This window comes from Myotis nattereri (assembly GCF_964212035.1).
Source record: "Myotis nattereri genome assembly, chromosome: 15".
Classification (NCBI taxonomy): Eukaryota; Metazoa; Chordata; class Mammalia; order Chiroptera; family Vespertilionidae; genus Myotis; species Myotis nattereri.
This window is the reverse complement of record NC_138090.1, coordinates 29,770,890-29,792,131: the sequence shown is the minus strand read 5'-3', so window position 1 is coordinate 29,792,131 and position 21,242 is coordinate 29,770,890. Positions and strand designations below refer to the sequence as shown.

General features: G+C 55.7%; 3 protein-coding genes across 9 annotated transcripts in view; 1 reads left to right on the top strand and 2 right to left on the bottom strand.

Annotated features, from left to right (window-relative positions):
* The first annotated feature begins 7 nt into the window (after window positions 1-7).
* On the top strand, window positions 8-7,681 carry CYBA (cytochrome b-245 alpha chain). Of its 4 annotated transcripts, none has more exons than XM_081107041.1 (6): window positions 8-152; window positions 5,245-5,314; window positions 5,786-5,860; window positions 6,073-6,156; window positions 6,739-6,820; window positions 7,271-7,681. In XM_081107041.1, the coding sequence occupies exons 1-6, from the start codon at window positions 95-97 to the stop codon at window positions 7,484-7,486; spliced, it is 585 nt and encodes a 194-aa protein (XP_080963167.1). In that variant the 5' UTR covers window positions 8-94; the 3' UTR covers window positions 7,487-7,681. The 4 variants fall into 4 exon arrangements, with proteins under 4 accessions (XP_080963167.1, XP_080963165.1, XP_080963166.1 ...); XM_081107039.1 differs by having other exon boundaries at window positions 7,185-7,681; XM_081107040.1 differs by lacking the exon at window positions 8-152 and adding an exon at window positions 3,597-4,912 and having other exon boundaries at window positions 7,185-7,681.
* A 2,239-nt stretch (window positions 7,682-9,920) lies between these two features.
* On the bottom strand, window positions 9,921-12,674 carry IL17C (interleukin 17C). Of its 2 annotated transcripts, none has more exons than XM_081106991.1 (3): window positions 12,280-12,674; window positions 11,142-11,476; window positions 9,921-10,646 (listed from the first exon to the last, which is right to left on the bottom strand). In XM_081106991.1, the coding sequence occupies exons 1-3, from the start codon at window positions 12,376-12,378 to the stop codon at window positions 10,385-10,387; spliced, it is 696 nt and encodes a 231-aa protein (XP_080963117.1). In that variant the 5' UTR covers window positions 12,379-12,674; the 3' UTR covers window positions 9,921-10,384. The 2 variants fall into 2 exon arrangements, with proteins under 2 accessions (XP_080963117.1, XP_080963116.1); XM_081106990.1 differs by having other exon boundaries at window positions 12,153-12,486.
* Window positions 12,675-17,729: 5,055 nt separating this feature from the next.
* Window positions 17,730-21,242, bottom strand: part of ZC3H18 (zinc finger CCCH-type containing 18) — a 68,800-nt gene continuing 65,287 nt past the window's right edge. For all 3 annotated transcript variants that reach the window (XM_081106987.1, XM_081106988.1, XM_081106986.1), the window contains 3 exons: window positions 20,611-20,707; window positions 19,331-19,427; window positions 17,730-18,634 (listed from right to left, as the gene is read on the bottom strand). In XM_081106987.1, coding sequence (XP_080963113.1) covers window positions 18,427-18,634; window positions 19,331-19,427; window positions 20,611-20,707 — 402 coding nt within the window. In that variant the 3' untranslated portion in view covers window positions 17,730-18,426. The remainder of the gene's footprint in view (window positions 18,635-19,330; window positions 19,428-20,610; window positions 20,708-21,242) is intronic.

The window sequence follows — 21,242 nt, the reverse complement described above, 5'->3', positions numbered from 1 at the left end:
CTAGGGGGCGGGGTGGGGCCGGAACTCCGGGCTGCGAGGCAGCGGGCGCGCGGGGTTCAGTGTCCCAGCGGAGCCAGCCGCGTCGGCCGCCGGAATGGGGCAGATCGAGTGGGCCATGTGGGCCAACGAGCAGGCGCTGGCGTCCGGCCTGAGTGAGTGCGCCGGGCTCGGCACGCGGGCCGGGGCGGGGCGGGCTGGGGGCACAGGGACCGCCGGCTGCGCGGAGGGGATGGGGTGGGCTGGCGATGAGGACCTGGGGAATCAGCGACCCGAGGCTGCAGGCTGGGGCAGTTGGGGCGCCGAGACCCCAGGCTGGGGGCCGAGGGACCGGGTGGGCGGGGCCGGGGCCGGGGAGCCAGAGTCCTGAGTCAGACTCCGGGCTGCAGGCCGGAGGTGGGAGTTGAAGCCTGGAGGTGGGGCCCCGAGACCCCTGTGGAGACCCCCCGGCCGCGGGACACCTCGGGGCTGCGGAGGTTGTCCGGGAACCCTTCAGCGACTGCAGACCCGCGTGCCCCCGTCCCCTCCCCCGACTGCGGTCCCCTGTTCACCTCTCCACCCCGCCCGGACCTCTCCAGATAGAGGAAGTTGCAGCCCTGGGGGAAGAGGCTGTCGTCCCGGGTGGTTTCCGGAGAGTCACCGCCCTCGAGGATTGGGAAAACTGGGCGGGGACCACCTGCTCCCCCCACTCCTTCTGCCCTGGAGTGGGGCTTCCGCCCAGGGGTCGCCAGGGGCGTTCCCCGCACCCCTTCCAGCTATGAGTTTTCCAGGACATCTAAAGTGCCCAGAGGGAACCCTCCCAGCTCAACTTCCAGACTGCATCTGGGGAAGGATGACAGGCCCCCAGGCACCCTGAGCCTGTGCTCAGGAGCTCCGGTGAAGAAAGCAGTGCGGTCTGCACCCTGTGTTGTACCGGGAAGGGAACCTTCCAGGAGGTGTGGGTGAGCTGGGCCCAGGCAGGGGCGGCAGCAAGAGGAAGCTGCCCAGAGGCACTGCCCGCCTCCGGGGACCTGCCACTCCCAGGAAGGACCTGCACCTAGTGGGAGTGAAGATTGTGGGGGACGTGGTGATGAGCAGGGTCCCAGCCCGCCACCATTGCCCTGAGAAACACCCTGAGACCCCCCTGCCAGCTGGGGACTGGAGGAGCCTGGCAAAGCTCTGGGAGGGAAGAGAGTAGACATAAACGAAGTCCCTCTGGCCTCAAACTGTAAGATCACATTTTGGTGTGAGCAGCTTTGGTGAGGCTCAGTGGTCTGTTCTGTGTGCAGGCAGGTCATCCCTTTTGGAACCTAGAGTACTGAGAGCTCAGTGGGTCAAATCATTCTTTTTTATTATTATTATTATTATTTAAATCATTAAAAAAATTTTTTTATTGATTTCAGAGAGGAAGGGAGAGGGAGAGCTAGAAACATTAATGATGAGAGAGAATCATTGATCAGCTGCCTCCTGCATGCCCTACACTGGGGATTGAGCCTGAAACTCGGGCATGCGTCCTGACCAGGAATCGAACTGTGACCTCCTGGATCATAGGTGGATGCTCAACCACTGAGCCACAGCCAGGCACAGATCATTCTCGCTTCTCCCAGAGCTGTCCCCAGGCTGTCCCCCTGCCTGCCACAGGCTGTGAGGCCTTAGACTGCTGCAGACCAGCCTCCCTTTGTCCTACAGCTCCGCAACCCCTTCTCTACCCCCAGGAAGTAGAAGGTGACAGGGCTCCTACTGGGAGCTCTCTGAGAGGCCCGGGTTCTAGTCCCAGTGCGTGCCGATAGTGATCCTCCTAGCAGTCCCCACGCATGGCATGCCCACTGTGTGCAGGTTGTCCCTTCCTTCCTTAGCTAATGTTCAGTGTTGTGAGGCCAGAGCTGTTCTTATGTCCACTTTATAGACAGTAAAGTCAAGTCCTAGAGAATTTACAAGCTGTGACTCCATTTCCACCATCAAATAAGGCAGTTTGTTGGAAGGTCTCCCAGGGCCCTTCCCACTCTGAGTTCCTCCTCTTGCTGACTTTTTTTCCCGACTCAGAATAAACTGCAGGCACCTGGGACTGCTCAGGCCTGGCTAGGCCCTAATAGCAAGTGCATCCAACAGGCTTTTTTATTGCAGAAAATCCCATCTAATCAGAACATGTCACCTCCTGCTGAAAATACCGCAGTGGATTGTGAAGAAGAAAAGCCATATTCTGACTGCTCTGCCCCTACCCGCCTCCCTTCACGGTCACTCCAGCTGCACAGGCATCCTTTCTGTTCCCGGATCTCCTGGACATACCCCAGGGTCTTTGCAGAAGCACTTCCTTCTGTCTGAAATATCCATGGCTGGCTCCTCCATTCATTTCTCAGTTCAGATATCACCTACTCAGAGAAGTCTTCCGGGAGCACCTGGACATCTCTGTCACAGTCCCTGTTCTAGTGCGGTGTTGGATGTTTATTTCTGTTCCCTCCTGAGACCATAAGCCCCCTGAGGGCTCAGGCCTTATCTGTCTAGTTCCCTGCACCTATAAGAGTCCCAGTATACTGTAGTGCTATCTGCTCATGCATTCCTGGCCAACCAGTGGTATCTTGCTCCCCTTTTGCTAATGGCAGGCAACAAAACAGGCTAGAAAAGAGAAAATTATATCCCCAAAGATAAGTAGACCACAGGCTGACTGAACACATGGGGAGAACACCCTTCCTTCTCTCTTACAACTCATAGAAGTACGATGAGCAAACCAAAAGAGTTATTACATAGTTGAGCTCAACTCCAAGAATAGGAAATCAGGCAACAAAAACAGTGAGGTTTCAAGGTGCTGTGCTGGGGTGGAAGGAAGAGGCCTGGGGAATCGGGACTGACAGAGGCTCAGGCTTTTACCCAGGGGGATTTGGGGGCCTCTGTGTAGAAAAAGGGCTGAAATGGAGCTGCATGCTTCCAGCCAGAGCTAGGAAAGGTTGCCTGTGTAAGAACAGACTGGACAACTGTCCCATCCAAGGAAGCTTGTCATTTGTTGCCATTTGATGAAGAAAGTCCCAAGACAAAACCCCCAGAAGCTCAGGCCTGTGCTGTGCATGGGGTGAGGGCTGAGCCCTACCCTTTAATATAAGGACCACTGACCAAGAAATTCAGATAAAGTCCACCCAGGACTGGAGAAGCCTATCGACCCATAGAGGCAAATGTGAAACTGTTCTGTAAGGGCATTTCCTCAACCAGGGCACACGGATTGACAGGAAGACAAGCCCTGCTGGGCGTAGCTCACAGACACCCACCATTTGAGGAAGCAGACACCATAGACTGGAGAATGTCCCCAGACCTGGTGCCATTAGGAAGAGACTTGAGAATATGGGTACATGTTTAAACTTGAGAGTGTTTGAAACTGTTCAAAGAGATAAAAGAATAGAAAACTATACAGGACAAAACAAAAAATGACTAATACAGGATGTCCAGAAATAAACAAAATATAAAGTCATTAACGGTCAATGGATGAGTTAAACACCATATAGAGATGAAGAGAAAATGGAAGGTGGATCTGAGGAAACCACAGAATGCAGCTGAGAGTAATTGAGTCATGTACAATAGTACAAGAAGACCCAACATCTATATAATGGCAGTTTCAGAGGAGAGAATCGAATGGAAGGAGGCAATGTAAAAGGGATAATGGATGAGAAATTCCAGAATTTAACAAGAAAACAAAGTTCCTTACAGAATAAAGGGATTTATTTAAACCCCTTCTTATCACATTGTAATGAAAATACAGACCATTAAAGAACTTAACATTTACCAGAGAATAAAATGGATTAGTATCTGACTGATTTCAGACTTATCATCAATAATAGATGCCAGAAGACAATGGAATAATATCTTTAGTATTGAGACAGCATGAATTCAGTATCCAGATAAACTGTTATTCCAGAATGAGGGCATTTTGAAGTATCTAAAGAGTTACTGCTAACAGACCCTCACAGAAAGGACTACTAAAGGATGTACTTCAGCAAGAGGGAAACTGAATCCAGAAGGAAGGACTGGGATGCAAGAATGAAGACATTAGTGACTAAGTATTGTCTGTAAATAATTAATAGTAATGGGTAATTTGGGAGTGAGATTGAAGTTAAACAGTCTAAAGCCCACATGTGGTTCAGGAAGAAGAATTTAAAATTAAAGTTCAATCAAGTCCGAGGAATAACAAGGACACTTGTTAAAGAGAAAACACAAAATAAGATAAAACAAGTTCAAATTATCTGCAATCACAGTCAATGAAATCTGTTAAATTCACTATCAGATTGGTTAAAATATTAAAAATTTAGCTATATTAGCTTATTTGTAATAGCCCAAAACAGGAAGCAACCGAAATTTCCCATAGACAGAAGAACGGATAAATTGAGGTTGATTCATACAATAAAAAACTACACAAAAAGAATGAGCTAGTGATTCACCCAGACCACATGAATGATCTTGACAACCTGTTGAGCTAAAGAAGCCAGATCTAGGGTTCCCGTGTTGACCGGCACAAGAGAGCTTTCTGGGCTGATGGGAATCTTATGCCTTTATATTATACTGTATGTAAAAATTATATTTCAATATATATTGCTAGAAATTCTGGGGATGGATACACAACAGTGTGAAGGTACTTGATGCCACTGAATTGTTCCTTGAAATTGTTATGTATATTTTACCACAATAAAAAAAAAAATTACTGGGGAGAGAAGGCCCACTGGGATCATACAGAGCTGAAAACAAAGGGAGGGGGTAGCTGACAAGTCCTAACCAAAGAAGCATGAATGATTATCAGGATCAGACAAAAGTGAAAGGAAGGTGAAACACAGGAATAGAGACAGAACAGGAACACCATGCCACGAGGAGAGGCATCCGTGGAGCAGACCCCACCTCAGCTGTCAGCGGCGCAGTCTTTAAATGCAAAAACTCAACGAAGGGGTCACAGCGCTCGAGAGTGTCCAGGCCCCTCTTCCTGCCCAGGGCTGTGAGCTGGCAGGGACACAGGCCCAGCTCCACCAGCCTCACCCCTTCCCCAGCTCACGTGCCTCTTCCTAGGGGAAGGCATCCTCCATTATCTGTGGGCGTCTGCAGCCACCTGAGTCCACTTCCTGGTTGAGGGACTCAAGGGCAGCTCTGTGGTGAGCAGGTGGCCCAGCTGTGGGAGGGGGAGCACCAGGGGAGGTGGCTACAGCCGCCCGTGGGCCCCAGCCATGCATGCGAGGATGGGGTGGGGGCATGTCTCTCCCATGGGTGAGGGCTTCTACTAACCTGCTTCTCTGCCCACAGTCCTCATCACGGGCGGCATCGTGGCCACTGCTGGCCAGTTCACCCAGTGGTACTTTGGCGCCTACTCCATGTATCCTCCCACTGTAGACCCCATGGGGCAGGTGGCACTGCCAGGGGTGGCACTAGTGGGCTTCTGGGGGCACAGCACTTCACAGTTTGCGGACTGCTGCTCACAGTCCTGGCCCTTTAGACCCAGCAGCATAGGCTCAGCTGTAGTTTTGGAAGCCAGGGCTCAGCAGGGCATTGACTTGTCTGGCGCTGGCAGGGAGTGAGAGGTGTCAGCACCCCCAGGGATCCTCTCTGTCCCCTCTTTTATCAGCCACCCTGTAGGCTGGCTGTTCCAGGTCCTCTGAAACCCAAGACAGGCATCGGGGAGGGAGATGCAGGAGAGGCAGTGAAGTGGCCAGACCCATCGAATCCCACCTGGCTGTTCGCCCGTGACGTGGCTCTAGGCGGCTGCTGCACCCCTGTTTCTCATCAGCAGAGGGGTTCACTGTGGCGCCTCTGGCTGAGCTGGGCTGTTCCTTAACCATAGCTTCAGTGCAGCAGGAGTGTTCGTCTGCCTGCTGGAGTATCCCCGGGGGAAGAGGAGAAAGGGCTCCACCATGGAGAGATGGTGAGTCCCCCACCTGCTCTGGGCTTCATCCCAGGACACTACGAAGCTCCAGCACCAACCCATTTATCCTCCCGGGCAGACCAAGGCTGGTGCCTGCCTGCACACCTGCTGTGGCCCACGGCCCCTGAGGAAAGAAGCTGGGGCACTCTGGGGCAGGGTGGGAGGTGGGGTTGCTGAGTAAACCGTCTGTCTTCCCTCCTCACTTGGTCTAGCGGACAGAAGTACATGACGAAAGTGGTGAAGTTGTTCGGGCCCCTCTCCAGGAACTACTACGTCCGGGCCTTCCTGCACCTTGTGTGAGTCCCCGCCTGCTCCTGGGGAGATCCTCCCTCCTGGCCTGGCTGCCTGGGCAGGGGCGCTGGGGGCAAGTGCGGTCCCTCTCAGCCGAGCTGTTTTTCCAAACAAACCCAGGTCCCAGGCTCTGCCAGAGGTTCCCCAAACCTGTACTTGTCATCTCTTGCTGAGTAACAGTTCACCCCAAACCTTAGCAACTTAAACAGGAACAGTCAGGGTTCTGGGGTAGACGGAGCTCAGCTGGTAGTTCTGCTCCCGCACGCACGTGCCTGGTGGTGACTGCAGAGGCCAGAACACTCTGTGTCCCTGCAGCTGCTGGGGCGTCCCCCCAGCACAACGGCTGGACCAAGCGCAAGGGCCCCAAGATTGTTAGGGTACAAGTCAAGCAGAGGACAGCTCCAGGGACCCAAACTTAAAAGCCCAGCCTTGGCAGGGCCAGGTGCTCCCTGAGTCCAGGCTCATGGGGACAGCACACTTACGGTCGGTTTTGTCCTGAGATCTTATGGCCTCTGCCCAAGACCTGGACCCCCTGCAAACCCCTGGGCTGCTCTTCTGAGTCTCCCATCCTCTCCCCCTCCCCCCAGGCTGTCGGTACCAGCCGGCTTCCTGCTTGCCACCATCCTGGGGACAGCCTGCTTGGCCATAGCGAGTGGCATCTATCTGCTGGTGAGTGTTGTCTGTGGTCAGCCCTGCTGATTGTTGACACCTCAGTCCCTGCAGCCACCCGTGGGCTGAGCCAAGGCCAGGAGCCTGTGTCCTTGCTCATGCGATGGGGATGTCAGTGATGCTCCCCGACCCCCACCCCACAACAGGCCTGGGTGCCCTCGGGGAGGCTCCAGGCTGAGTGGGCCCCTGCCCTCCTAGGCCTCTTCCACCCTGTGTGCTGCCTGGCTTCTTGACTCAGTTTGATGGGCACGCTGGCCTGACCTCCCTGTCCTGCTCCTGGGGGTGTCTGGGAATGTGTACCTGGAAGTGACCTCCAGGAGGTCTTTCCGAAACCCAGGGATTCCTAGCTCCCTCTTCTTTGCAGGGCCCCCTGTCCCCTGAGAGGGGTGGGGGCTATGTTGGGGATGGACCCCAGAGGCCCCCCGGGCCCAGCCACTCTGTGTCCTGCAGGCGGCCACCCGTGGTGAGCAGTGGACTCCCATCGAAACCAAGCCTAAGGAGCGGCCGCAGGTGGGGGGTACCATCAAGCAGCCACCCAGCAACCCCCCACCCCGGCCCCCAGCCGAGGCCCGCAAGAAGCCCAGTGAGGAGGAAGACGAGGCGGCAGCGGGAGTCTCCAGTGGCCCCCAGGAAAACCCTATCCCCGTGACCGATGAGGTTGTGTGAACTACTCCGAGTGGCTGCTGTCTCATGTCGCTTTTCAGTGGGGGGACCCACGCAGACCCCAGAGGTACCCCCTTGCCTGCCCTGCGGAACCACAGGCCCTCTCTTGGTGTCATTCCCAGAAGCCTGTCTTTTCTCAATGGTACTTGAAATCACAAGCATCTTTTATTCCATGAAATACAGTTTCTGAAATTCCAAGTATTGAGTTTCTACTCTGGCAATGAAGTTCCCAGGCCTGGGAGGAGGGAGTGTGTGCCCCCACCAGCTCTCCTGGATCTGCCCAGACTCACCTTCAAGAACCCCCAGTCCACCTGAGCAGCTGAGTGAAGTGGGAAAGCAGGGGAGCAAGGGGAGGCCCCAGGGAGCCCAGCAGCCTTCACCTTGGGTGCCACCCAGGATGGCCAGGCCGGCTGTGGGGGCTTCAGGTCTGCCCTTGCCTCTCCAGTCCTGAGGCTGCAAACACACCAGACATCTCTCTCCTCTCTCTCTCTCTCTCTCTCTCTCTCTCCCTCTCCCCCCGCCCCCCCCCCTCCCTCCCCCCCCGCCCCAGGAGGGCCAGCCGTGGAGTGCTGGAAACTGCCTGCAGGGACAGAGCAGAGCGGGAGATGACAAGCAGATTTATGAAGACAGAGCCCAAAGGGGGCGTGGGGGTACATACAGGGGTGTCAAGGGGGCCTGTGGTTTTATTGTCCTGGAGGCTGGAGTGGCCATTTCCTGGGGCAGGGCTGGTACAGTGGAGTGTTGGCCCTGGAATGTTAGAAGACCCCCAGTTCTGAAAGTAGGATTTGCTGAGAGCAGGCCTCTCAGCCCCTTCCCAGCAGGACACTGCCTGCTGCTCCCCAGCCAGGAGCCCCAAGATTTGCCTGCCTTTAGCTCATACCCCAGCCTGGAAGCCCCTTCCTCCTCGATGGGCTCTCCCTGGGCACTCACTCCCCCAAAGTCTGGAAAAGCCCTTAAACCCTTTGCCTCCTGTTTGTCCCACCTGCTCTCAGCAAATCCTTTCAGAACTGGGGGTCTTCTAACATTCCAGGGCCAACACTCCACTGTACCAGCCCTGCCCCAGGAAATGGCCACTCCAGCCTCCAGGACAATAAAACCACAGGCCCCCTTGACACCCCTGTATGTACCCCCACGCCCCCTTTGGGCTCTGTCTTCATAAATCTACTTGTCACCTCCCACTCTGCCCTGTCCCTGCAGGCAGTTTCCAGCACTGCAGTTGACCTGCTGGCACCCACTCAGCACCACAGACTCCCACAGTCTAGGACAGAAACTCTACTCCCTGGCCCCAGTTACTGCCTGCTCCTCGGCTTCAGCCACACTGACCACCCTTGACCCTCAGACACAGGCTGCCTTCTCCGGGCCTTGCACAGGCCATTCCCTCTGCCTGGAACACAGATCCCTGGCTGGCCATGCCGGCCTTTGCCCAGGTGGCCTCCACGGCCTCCCTGACCCTCTGTTTGGAATTGCAGCCCCTGTCCCTTCCCTGCATCACTGTCCACCGAGGGAGCACTTTACTGCTTGTCCTGTGGTTGTCAGTCACCCCCATGTGTGGGCAGGCAGAGATCTGTCCGCTTTGTTCACTGCTCTGCTCCCAGTGCCCACACACAGAAGCTCAGTAAACACGTGCTGATCTCACAGTCCTTCCAGGCTCTTCCCAGGCACTTGCACACAATGGGCGTTAATCGGTGAAACCCCACGGCCCCAAGTCAGCCTTGGAGCTGGCTGGGCCTGTGCCTCACAGGCTGCCCCAGGGCCCCTTCCACAGCTGCTGAGGCCACACTCCTGGAACCTGAACTGAACGCCTCCAGCAGTAATGCGCCTGAACGGGCAGATACGGGACTTGTGCAGTGAGAGCACAGGCTGGGTTGTCAGGTAGCCAGTGGGGCACCTGGCCTGGGAGTGTTGGCCTGCTTGGCTGCCCCTGGTCTGGCAGGTCACCAGTGGTGAACAGAAGCCCAAGGGGATGCCTGGGACATGGGGCGGCCTTTGGAGCTGCCTGGGGCTCTGCTGGGGTTGGGGAGCATGACTCAGATACCTGAAGGTGATGGCAGTCACCCAGGCTGCAAAGCCACCCTCCTGGGAGTTACCCTCAGAGATGTATGTCCCAGGGGTGGAGAGGGTGCTCACTGTCATTGCATAGGTTTGGCCACGCCTTGGGCCTGTCAGTAGAGGAGGGCCGGCCTACATCACATCGGCTGGGCTGTGGGAGTGAGGGCCATCCCCGGGCCCCAGAGCCATCGCTAGGGGGTATCGCCAGGTGGAAACTGTAGGGGCCAGCAGGGCACACCTGTGCTCCACTCTACAAACTCATTCCCCACCTGGTCGTACGTGGGGTTCCTACATAGACTTTTCTGGACACACCAGAATCGGGCCACAGGGCCATCTGGGGGCCAGGGCCAGGCAGAAGGGCGGTGAGGAGGCAGTTTGTGCCGTGGATGCTGTGCTCCAGGGAGTGTTTATCATTTTAATAACACACATTTACAACAAACAGTTTTAGAAATACAGGGTTGGTGGGGAAAGGAGCTTGGGGGATCCCAGAGGGACCACCAAGGTGGGGGCCATCAGAACACATTTTCTGTTGTTTTAAGAAGTTATAGAAAAGTAACATTCCTCTAGCCCACTGTCTGTGAGGAAAGGTAACAATGTGGAGAGGGGGCTGACTAGCGCAGGGTCACTTGGCCCTTCCCGTGCCCAATCTTCACTGTTCTTCCCTCAAACTAGAGGCGTGGAGCCCTGGTACCCGCCCAGGGACCCTGGGCAGCAGAAGCAGGGCCACCCAGGGCATATAAATAGCCAATAAATACACATAAATAGGAGGGGTTCTCTCTGCAGAGAGATTCCCACTGTCCAGTCTGGGAGGTGATCCCGCCCACAGCACAGCGGGACAGCTGAGGCCAGTGGTCACCGTACCACCCTGGGCAGGACGCAGGTGCAGCCGATGGGCACTCTGATGGACTCCGCGTGGAAGGCAAAGGCCCCGGGCGTGGGCACCCCGGATGCGTCCAGGGAGCAGGGCCGGCGGCGCAGCACCAGCAGGCTCTGGTGCAGCGGCACAGAGTTGAGCGCTGCTGTCTCGCGGCCGGTCCTGGCGCTGATGCAACCCCTGCACAGACACTCAGCGACGGCCAGCTTCTGTGGGTAGCGGTTCTCGTCCGTGTCCACACTGCCGGGAAAGACTGGTGAGGCCCTGCCGAGAGCCTCAGCAGGCCTGTTCCCCCCTTCCTGTTGTACCCCATGGCTGCCCCACACGCCCAGGCTGCTCCCGGCCTGAGTGAGAGCTGAAGCGTCAGGCTGCCAGGAGCCCAGTAAGGGATGATTGCCCGTGTCTCCAGTGCCCTCTCAGAGGCCTCCCTCCGTTCCGCCCTCTGAGCCCAGCCCAACCCTTGCAGGGGCTCAAGTGAGGGCCCCCGATTTTCCTAGGGGACGCTGGTACCCAAGGTCTGAGCTAAGATCTGAGACAACAGTGGCAAGGAGGAGCTCATCGGATGGAGCCTCACCCTCCGGGGCAGGGCCCTGGCTGGACAGAGGTCAGAACGCTCATCCCATTGAACTGGTGAAACAGACTCGCAGAGCCTTCCGGAAGCCAGTGCCCGGAAAGGGGAGGGAGCAGCCCACCGCCCACCGTGGGGATCCAGTGCCCAGGGAGCCCAGCCCTCACCGGTATCGCCAGGGCGAGATGGAGCGCTGGTGGATGTCGGCTTCTAGCACCTCCTCAGGCTGCAGCACCGGACACTGGGTTCCAGCTGGGGGCCTCTCCTGCCACCTCCTACGGCCCACTGCCTCCAGGCTGGACACCAGGGCTACTGGCAAAGTCTGCTCCCACTTGGCAGCTCGAGCCAGTAGGTGTGTGGGAGCCTGGCCCAGGGGCAGCTCCTCGGCTGAGTAGCAGCGTGGGGTCCCATGAGTGTGGCTGTGGGGGCCTCCCCAGAGTGCGGAACCATGGTGAGCCAGGCCGGCAGATAGCCAGAGCAGAAGCAGAAGGCCAGGGAGGAGCTGGTGAAACAGGTGGTGGGCTGTCAGGGAGTGTCCAGTGAAGAAGGCACCTCACTGCCACCCTGGCTTGCCCTGTTCTCTGTGGAAAGGTAGGGCATAGCCCACTCTCTACAGCTGGGGAAACTGAAGCCTAGAGAGGCTACTAGACCCTTAGCCCAAGCTCCCCAGTGGACCAGAGCTCCTGGGTCCTGGCTCCCTCCTGCCCCAAGATTTGGAGGGGCTTCCTGGACCCCATCCCAACATCATTAGCCCGGAGCTCAGGGAACTGCCAGTCCTTCTGGGCCAGATGGCACCATTCCAGGTGGGGGCGTGGGGAGAGACGGCTCACCATCTCCATGGTGGCGGTGGCGGCTGGACTCTGAGCAGCTGGTGTGTGCCCGGTGCAGTCGCAAGCACACCTGGCTGTGGCCCTGGAGTGCACCAGGTGCTAGACCTGGCCGTGGCCAGCTGGCAGCGCCCTTTATACCTCTGGCCACACCTGGGGAAAATCCGGCACCATTGCTTCCTCCTTGGGAAGTGCCCAGCCCCAGCCTCCTTCTTCCCTCCCTGTGGGTCTCTACTGACTGTCCCCTCCTCTCAGCCCAGGGAAGGAGAAGCCCGCCCCTCACTCCAGACCCCCTCACGTCCCATTACTCGCCCTCCTCCACTCAGAGGGACTCTAGCCCAGGCTAAGCACCTGCGGATGGAGTTGAAAACAGGTCCTGCCTACGTAACATTCTTGAACTTTGTGTGAAGGGTTTTTGCTGAGCCTTCTGCAGCTCGCTTCTGATTCCACTGGTATGTCTATATCTGGACCCGCTGACCTGGGTGCCTGGCGGAGCCTGCTCATCCCACGTAGCAGTGCTCCTCCAGGACGGCGTTCTCCTGTCGGCAGGGGACATGAGGTGGGTTCCATTTCTCATCTAAGATGTCGAAGGTCAGGCGAACACTAGCGTCTGTCTCTACCTGCACAGGTGGGAGAAGTTCCAGGAGAGACTTGGGGGGCTGGGCCAGTGAGCATCTTCAGGTTTCTACAGGGTGGGCAAAGGTAGGTTTGTAGGTTTACAGTTGTAGTCGAAACATAGAGTTTATTCTTTATTAATTACTGCATTATTTTTCATATGAACAACTGTAAAGCTACTTTAGCCCACCATGTATTTGGGCATCTGTTTTCTTTCTTCTCTTTCTTTCTTCCTTCCTTCCTTCCTTCCTTCCTTCCTTCCTTCCTTCCTTCCTTCCTTTCTTCCTTTCCCTTTTCTTTTTTCTCTTTCTCTCTCCCTCCCTCCCTCTCTTCTTTCCTTCCTTCCTTCCTTCCTTCCTTCCTTCCTTCCTTCCTTCCTTCCTTTTTCTTAAACAAAAGTTCAAGCTAAGATGATTGAGATGGAGTGGATGAAAATGCCTTGGAAATAATTTATTATTTACTATTTATTTATTTATTTATTTATTTATTTATTTATTTATTTATAGAGGGAGAGAGAAGCATCGGTTGGCTGCCTCCTGCACGTGGCCTGAAGGGGAACGGACCCACCTTGGTGTATGGGAGGACACTCCAACCAGCAGGCACACAGGCCAGGCGTGCCTTGGAAACTGGAGTGCAGTGCACCTATGTCAGGAGGCTTTATGTAAGGGGCTCCAGGATCCCACCTGCATCCCACCCACTCAGTGACGCTGGAGGGAAGAGGGGTGCTGGGGCTGCCTTTGTTATCCTGAAAAGGAGTTTGGAGCCAGATCTTGTAAGGTTTTGAATGGGGTTTGAACATTATCCTGGAGAGGGCTGCCTGGGGTACATGGGCACTCTCCAGGCTGAGGGCCTGTCTCTCCTGGTCTCAAATCAGAGTCTAAAATGTCCAGCTGAGGAGAGTCAGGGGTGGGGTGGGGTGTCTTTCTTCGCCTGCTGGCAGGTGCCAGAATGTACATACCGTGACATTGCCATTCTCCTTACATTTGAAACTGCATAACTGATGCGGCATGAAGACCCCCTGAGGGGAGGGCCCGGAGAAGGCCCCTGGTCACCCGGGCTCTCCCAGCTTTTCCATTCAGCAGTGTGTGGCTCTGGGGAAGGACTTGCTCTCTCTGGGCCTCAGTACCTGCACCTGTAAGCAGGGCTAAGCTGCCCGCTGGGGAGCAGGTGAGGATTATTCTGAATGATGGGTGGATGGATGGAGAGATGCATTGAGTCCCCAGGATGGCCTCTCCTACAGTGCCCCTACCCACCCTCTGCTTGCATGCTTCCTGCAATGGGAAGCTCACCCTCTGCATTAGTTTGCTAGGGCTGCCATAATAAAGTACCACAAACTAGGAGGCTTAAAGCAACAGAAAATTATTCCCTCACAGTTCCGGAGGACAGAAATCCCAAATCCAAGTGTCAGCAGGTTGGTTCCTTCTGGGTTCTCAGTGAGGATTCTCCCTGCCTCTTCCAGCTGCATGTGGCTGCTGGCGATCCTTGGAGTCCTTGGTTTGTAGACTCTGCCTTCCTGTTCACATGGCCCTCCCCCCGTGTCTGTGTCTTCTCAGGACACTCAGCCTAATCCATCAGGTTCTCCTTTCAAGACCCATACCTCCATTATGTCTGCAAAGACCCACTTCTCAGATGAGGACACGTTCCTCACAGGTACCGGGGCTAGGATGTCAACATATTTTTCAGGGCGACACAACTGAGCCCAGTACTCCCTCTACCAGGTGGGTTAGGTCCGGTCAAGAGAGAGACCCTCCTTAGGCTGGACTGACCTGTCTCCCTGCTGGGGCACTTGGAGGTCTCAGAAAAATCCCAGCCCCTTCTTGCTGCCTCCAAAAGGTAGTGTGAGCCCCTTGAGGACAGGGACAATGGCCCCAACACACCCTGCCCAGGTACTTAGGTGCTCCATTAACAAAAGGGAGATAAGCCTGGACTCCCCCATGGGAAAAACAGGGTGACAATGTCCCCACATGCAGGGGCACTAAGGAGGCAGGCCCAGGGCTGAGTCAGAGCTGGAGGGAGCAGAGGGAGGGAGGCCAGTGGGCAGCACTGCTCTTCCTTTGGGCTGACAAGTCCAGCTGCATTCATGCAGGTGCTCAATTAGGAAATGAAAAGGCTATAAAACTGTTGTTTGTACCAGGCTCCTGGGTGTCCCCACCCCGAAGGAATGCATGGATGCTTGAGTCCTGCAGGGGGAGCAGGGGGTGTCCCCTGCCCAGGCCAATCTGGTCGGGTGTCTGCATTTTCTGTGTTCCTGTTTCTGTTCTGAACAGCTGACTGGGTGGGTGGCGGGAGCTGCACTGGGTGGAGGAAACTCATCCCTGAATTCATACTCATTCTTCCTCACGTTGGGCCCGGGAACTCCCAGCACGTGCCCCAGAGGCGTGAAGGCCGGTTTCCTGGAGGAAGTTGGCCCAGGGACTGAGAGTCAGGGGTCCAGCAACGCCTGCCGAGGCCAGAAGGGCACAGGGTGGACTGGGGCGGTGCCTCATTCCTGGGCTGCTGAGGCAAGTGCAGAAGTCCCAGGTTGGGCAAGACTGGAAAGGCGCTGCCAGAGGAAGGCAGGAGGGCGTCCTGAAGGTGGTGGCAGGAAGACCCCCCTCAAACCACATCCACTGTACCACACCCCAATGGCCACACCCCCAAAAGTCCCAGAGACACACAACCAAGAGGATGGAGATGCAGGAAGAATGTATGAGGAGATTTAGAAGGTGGAGGCATGGATGGAGACAGGTGCAAAGAGTCACAGACAAATCCAGGAACAGACTGGCAGAGGAAAGGCAGGGCAGAGGAAAAGGCAGAGGCCAAGGCGGGGAGGCAAAAGCAGGAGACACAAGGACAGATGCGCCAAGGACCTGTGTGGCCCAGTCAGTGGCTCGGGGCCCTTCCAGCCCTGACTGGACAGAAGCAGTCAAGTGGGCCTGCAAGAGGGGTTTGCTCCAGGCTCTTTGGGCTCCAGGCTTGAAGTTGTCACCTATCCTGGAGGGAGGCCCACCAGCAGGGCTCAGTTCCCTAATCTGTGAAGTGGGGGTGACAATTTTGGCCCCCCCTTCCCTGGAGGGTATGGCGTTCCCAACCACTGAGCCCCAGGCAGCCCTGCCTGTGGTCAATCACACAACCAGTTTTCTTGTTCCCACAGCACTTTGCGCTGCAGGAATGACCTCTTTACCTCATCCTTGTCCAGGGGGATGCTGTCCAGGGTGGGGAGGGAGTCCCTGCTTGTTCACCCAGGGCCTGCCTTCAGCCAGAGCTCCTGAGCCGCCCCTGCTGAGGGAGGATGACCACTGCTCACGGGGGCTTTCGGTGCGCAGGGGAGTTGTCGTGGAGCTGGGGAGTTGGCAGAGAATGGGGAGGGGGCAGGTGGAGGCCCAGGATTTGAGGGAACAGCAGGGGCTGGGAGATCCTGACCCCTTCCTCGGGAAGGCCCAGTGTTAGGAGCTTCCTGCCTAGTGCTTCCCGGGTTACACTTGAGAACAGTGCTGTGGCAGCAGGCATGGAGGGACTGAGGGATGGGGCCAGCTGGCCTGAGCTGAGAGGAAGCAGGATGAGTCAGGTCAGAGTTCCAGGAACCCAAACAGCATGTGCAAAGGCTCCAGGCAGGCGGGAGGGGTTAGCATGTGCAGTCCCTCTGGCTGTGGAGTGAGGACTGGAGGGAAGGGGATCCACAATGTTCTGGACACTTGAAGAGCAGACTGGTGGATAGAGATGGAACTTGAGAAACCCATAATTATTCCCACTATTTGCATGTAACCACCTGTCAGGATCAGTCCTCACATTCCCTTGAGGGCAAAGATGCCTGAGGATCCCATCCAACAGAGGCCTCCCTTTTCTCAGCTGCCTGATCCGAAATGTTCTTTCCACTAGACCTTGGGAGAGGAAGAGCTGGCTCTGGGTGTGGTCCTCGCTCCTCCCAAGACAGCCACCTGCCCAGCCTAGCCCAGGTGAGCTCCTAGTTTACACCTAGCTTGGGTCAAAGGGACCTAGTGCTATGGCTCCAGCCGAGGCATTAGAGGTCAGGATCAGGTCAGCCTCTTGGGACCAGAAGGGGCTGGTGGAGTGAACAAGGAGGGCTGAGGACAGACTATGTAGTGGGCTCACCTGTGGGCTCCTGGCTCAGAGGGACAGTTGCTGCCCAGCTGGATTGCAGGGCCTAGTGGCTTGGGGCACAGAACTCACAGGGACAGGCTGTCCTGGGTTCTGACTCGTGTCCTTGGAAGCTACTCATTCAGAAAATGGGAGTTCCCTTTGCACTTGGCTTTGACCTAAAGGCAAACCAAATAAGCCTTTAAAACTTGACTGAGGCTGCTGTGACGTAAGAGGTATCTGGTGTCCTGTGCTATGCGAGGAGCATAGACATGAAATGAAAACAGTACACTCAGGAGGCCTGGCTGCATGGCCAGCCCACACTAGCCCCCTCCAAGCTTTCCTGTCCAGTGTAATTGCTGTATAACTGTGGGGCAGGGCGCCGTGGACTGCACCCTGTAAGCTGGTCGCAGCTCAGGCAACAGATGAGAACCCCAGGCTGCTGCCTGACACTGGTAGGCAGGGTCCTTATAGGCTGGCAAGGGACTGCCATGGAGCTGGGGAGCTGGCAGAGAATGGGGAAGGGAAGCAGAGCTGGAACTGGGGGCAGCAGCGTGGGCTCTGGGGGGCATTTTGTCCACAAGTCCTTATGGTACTTGCTGTATGATAACCTGAGGGTGGCAGGGCACCCGGAGGCCTATGGTACCACTTTGAGTTTAATCCCACTAGGAAGGACCCTGAGCGAGCACTCAGGTCCCCCATCCCCGCCCTGGTCGTGGCCCCACTGGGGCGGCTCCAGGCTGCGGTGGGCACTGCCAGGGCTGCTGCTCTCAGAACTGCTGGCATTTCTGCTCTGCAGTGGACGGACGGAGTGGTGTGGGGGGACTGGCTGGCGCATCTAAGGCTCTGAGTGGGGAACTGGCTTTGGGGATGGATGATACAGCCTGGCCTGAGGAGCATCCTTCCTGACTTCTGCAGCCCCAGGGCCTCTACTGGGAAAGGTGTTCACAAAGCCCCACCAGAGCCAGTTCCACTGTGAGAAGCTGAGGAACAGCACTCCCTGGGGGCCGGGGCAGAGCTGGGGCTAACAGGCGAGTGAGCAATTACTGTTCTGGGTTGGAGGCTCCAGGGAACGGCACAGGGGCCTCTGGTGAACTCCATGTCTTCAGCCTCCATCAGCCAGGGACCCCTAAAGAGCAGGTGGGCCCCGTGAGGTGGCAGAGCCCGGTGCCATGGGGAGGGTAGGGGGTGTGGAGCCCAGGCAAATGCAAACAGCACCACCAGGGCAAGATAGCTGCTTATCAAAATATTTTTATTTTAGGAGACCCCTCAAAAAAAGACCCTCCACATTAGACAGACGCCCAACAATACCCATGGCCTTTTTTTTTTGGTCTTTTCTGTATATTTTCATTTTCAAATCAACTAAAACAATTTGATGCTTAAAATAAAAGACAGGAACTATTTCCCAGTCAGACTTTAGTCAAGAATATATATATATATATATTTTTGATCCTGGGGATGGGCAGGGGTGGGGACGAGGTTGCTCAGTAGCACTAGGTGTTCCTGTCCACAGTAGGAGAGCCGTGTGGTGAGGACACGGCACACAGCAGGGCGCGAACTTGCCTGACTAACCGAGGGAGGAAGAGAAGATGGGGAAGAAAAAATGTATGGGCCGGCTGATCCGGGCATCTGGGACTTAAAATTTACATAAAACTGTGCCATGTCCTCGCTCGGAGCTGCCGCCTGCCTGTCTGTCTCTGCTCTGGGAAGGACTGGTCAGTGTGGTTGGGAGAATGCTGAGGTTCAGGTCATCTTCATTACGTGTGTGTGGCTTCTTTTCCAGCTGAGAAACTTTTTTTTATTTTTTAATTTTTAAAAAGAATCACAGCCAAAATAAGACATTAACTGCAAAATCCAAAATGGCTGCGCTTACCCTATTTATAAAAACACAAAGTCTTTGCCTCTGGCAGGGGAGCAGAGCCCGCGGGGCCCATTACACTTTCCCGGGAATCTTGGCCCGCTTGCGAGCAATGGCGTCCTCCACGGCTTTGAGCTGTTTTAGGAGCTCCTCCCGCCTCGACAGCGTGCTGGCCTTCCCTGATTTGGTGCCCGTGGAGGCGGCAGTGCCGGCGTCTGAGGCTTTACCAGGCACACTTGTGACCTTGCTGGAGCTCTTGGACTGGGGTGACAGTTGACGCTTCCTGCGAGGGTGGGGAGATTGTTAGAGGGGTCCGAGTGCCTGTTCCTCTCTGAGCTTCCTGCCAGGCGGGGGACATGAGGCCCAGTCTGGGGGCCTAGACCCTGTAAGCTGTACCCGCCAGGCAGAAGGCACCCTCTACCCAGTGAGTGGTCAAGAAGTGTCCAGGGTCAAGCTAAGCATACTGCTGACCTGCCCCCTCCTGCTTCGGGACCTTGTATGCGACCTCCTTCTGTGGTGAGCTGAAACCCCACACTGCTGACTTAGGAGGACCCCCGAGGCCTTGAGGCCCAGATGTGTGTAGAGGGTTGTACAGTTCTCTGAGTCCTGTGCCCGCCTTCCCCATATCCTCCCCCACCCAACCCTTGATCCTGAACTGCATGGTGTAGGGGCACAGGGACTCAGAGCCGACTTCCAAAGGAAAAGAAAATTACTCCTACTTCATATGCCTGAAATGGAAGGTACAAAAAAGCTGTGACCATCTGCCCCCAAAACTGACCCCCCACCTCAGGCTGTGAGCTGAGTGCCTTAGGCTGCTCCTCATTCCAGGGCCCAATTGGGGGGGGGGGGTGGTGGTGTAGAGTGAGACATGTGTTGGGCCGCCTTCGTGCCTCCAGATCTAAGACATTCCCCAGGTACCTCTGGGTCTGCGGGGCAAAGGAGCCCACGTAGTGTGGCCATGGCACAGGCAAGCACTCACCTGTCTGGCAGGGCCACAGGAGCCTTGGAATTCTGGCCTCTCTGCCGTTCTGGCTTGGGAGAGCCCAATCTCCCACCTGACTTCCGGTCCCGAGAACCTGAAACAATGTAAGACCAGGGTCCCAGTTACACATGGTCTGGTGCAGCCTTACTGATGCTAGTGACCCCATTCCAAAGAGATGTGACAGATCAGCACAGCTTCCTCATTTTTAAAGGAAGAAGCAGAAGGGCAGAGCTGGTGAGAAAGGAGGAAGGGGGGGGCCCTGATCATGTCAGATTGAGAGCCCAGGAAAACCCCGAAAGCGGAGCTCCAATTTGGGTTCCAGGTTTCCTGAGCTAGCATCTGAACAGACCACTTAGCAGTCAGACGCTTTTCACTAATACCGAGGCCCTGCCCACTCACTGTGCCCTCCTTTCCCACAGCCCAGGGTGGAATTTCCGGAGCCCCTGTGTTTTGTGCTATCACTGGAGATGAGTACCCAGCCGTTATCTGCCAACCAGATGTTAGAAAAACAAAAAACAATGCCACTCCTAGTTATTTTTCATGGAAAAAAAAAGTTATTTGTATTCAAATAGAGTAGCTTATAAATAAATATTAAAGCCCGGCCTGTGTAGCTCAGTGGTTGAGTATTGACCTGTCAGGAGGTCACGGTTTGATTCCCTGTCAGGGCATATGCCCGGGTCATGGGCTAGATGCCCAGTACGGGGCGTGCAGGAGTCAGCCAATCAATGATTCTCATCACTGATGTTTCTCTCTCTCTTGCTCTCCCTGCCTCTCTGAAATTAAAACATTGAAAAAAATAAAACTTTTTCTTAGTTTTAACTTCTAATACTGTGTTGATAATTCACAAGATCAGAGAAGTTCCTTGGGGTCCTCAATATCTATATATATAAAAGCCTAAGTAACTGTTTGACTGTTAGCTATGACGTGCACTGACCACCAGGGGGCAGACGCTCAACACACAGGCATGGAAACATGGAACAGACTGATGGATCTCAGAGGGAAGGGAGTGGGTGGGAAGAGATTAACCAAAGATCTTATATGCATACTAGCCCTGTGCATGGATTCATGCACCAGTGGGGTCCCTCGGCCTGGCCTGTGGGGACTGGGCTGAAACCGGCAGTCCAACATCCCCGAGGGGTCCTGGATTGGAGAGGGTGCAGGCCAGGCTGAGGGACCTCTCCCATGCAAGAATTTCGTGCATTGGGCCTTTAGTTTTAAAATAATGGATGAGGTCCTGGTCCCTCTGCCCGTCAGGCCCCTGCAGGGATTGAGCTCACCTCGGTCTGGGGATAAGTTGGCCCGCTTGGCTGGAGGAGGGCTTAGTCTGTCCTTGTCCGAGGGCTCATATCGCTTCCTGCTCCCTCTATCAGCAGCCTGAAAAGATGGAGGGAGAACAGTGAGGACACAGGGTCTGAGCTACTGGCCACCAGGAGGAACACAGTGAAAGGAACATAGTGTGACGTCCTCACACCAGGACCTGTTCTCTGCTCCCCTCTTCTGGGCTCCCTCTTTGTGGTCCTGAGTGAAGCAAAGCCCATGGTTTTGGGGCCTTTTTCTGTAGTGAAGTTGCCAGCAAAGATGCTGTGCTCCCTGTGGGGGCCACGAGCCAGAGAAAGGACTCTAGCAGACTCAGCTTCTTGCTCTTCCGGCCCCATGGGTCCTTGGGAACATCAACTCACAGAAGCCAAGTTTGCTTTGCCAGTGCTGACTTGTGGGAACTGGCCAGCCCAGGCACAGGGAGGAGGGCCAAAGATTTGGGTTCTCAGGACAGGGAGAGCACCCACCAGGGGATGATCCGATGCCCCAGGACATGCTATAGAACCCATCTACCCTATGCCACATGCCTGTTTCCCACAGGGCTGACCATCAAGGCAGGCAGATGAGCAGGGGTGATATCTGGCTACCAAGT

Excerpts from the sequence above, each read along its gene's own strand:
- IL17C (XM_081106990.1), bottom strand. The coding sequence starts at position 12,371 with ATGGAACCCACCTCATGTCCCCTGCCGACAGGAGAACGCCGTCCTGGA. Across the intron at positions 11,477-12,152 it reads GTTTTCAACTCCATCCGCAG|CTCCTCCCTGGCCTTCTGCT; the intron begins GTGCTTAGCCTG and ends CTGTTTCACCAG. Across the intron at positions 10,647-11,141 it reads ATCTCGCCCTGGCGATACCG|TGTGGACACGGACGAGAACC; the intron begins GTGAGGGCTGGG and ends CTTTCCCGGCAG.
- CYBA (XM_081107039.1), top strand. The coding sequence starts at position 95 with ATGGGGCAGATCGAGTGGGCCATGTGGGCCAACGAGCAGGCGCTGGCG. Across the intron at positions 153-5,244 it reads GGCGCTGGCGTCCGGCCTGA|TCCTCATCACGGGCGGCATC; the intron begins GTGAGTGCGCCG and ends CTCTGCCCACAG. Across the intron at positions 5,315-5,785 it reads TACTTTGGCGCCTACTCCAT|TGCAGCAGGAGTGTTCGTCT; the intron begins GTATCCTCCCAC and ends CCATAGCTTCAG.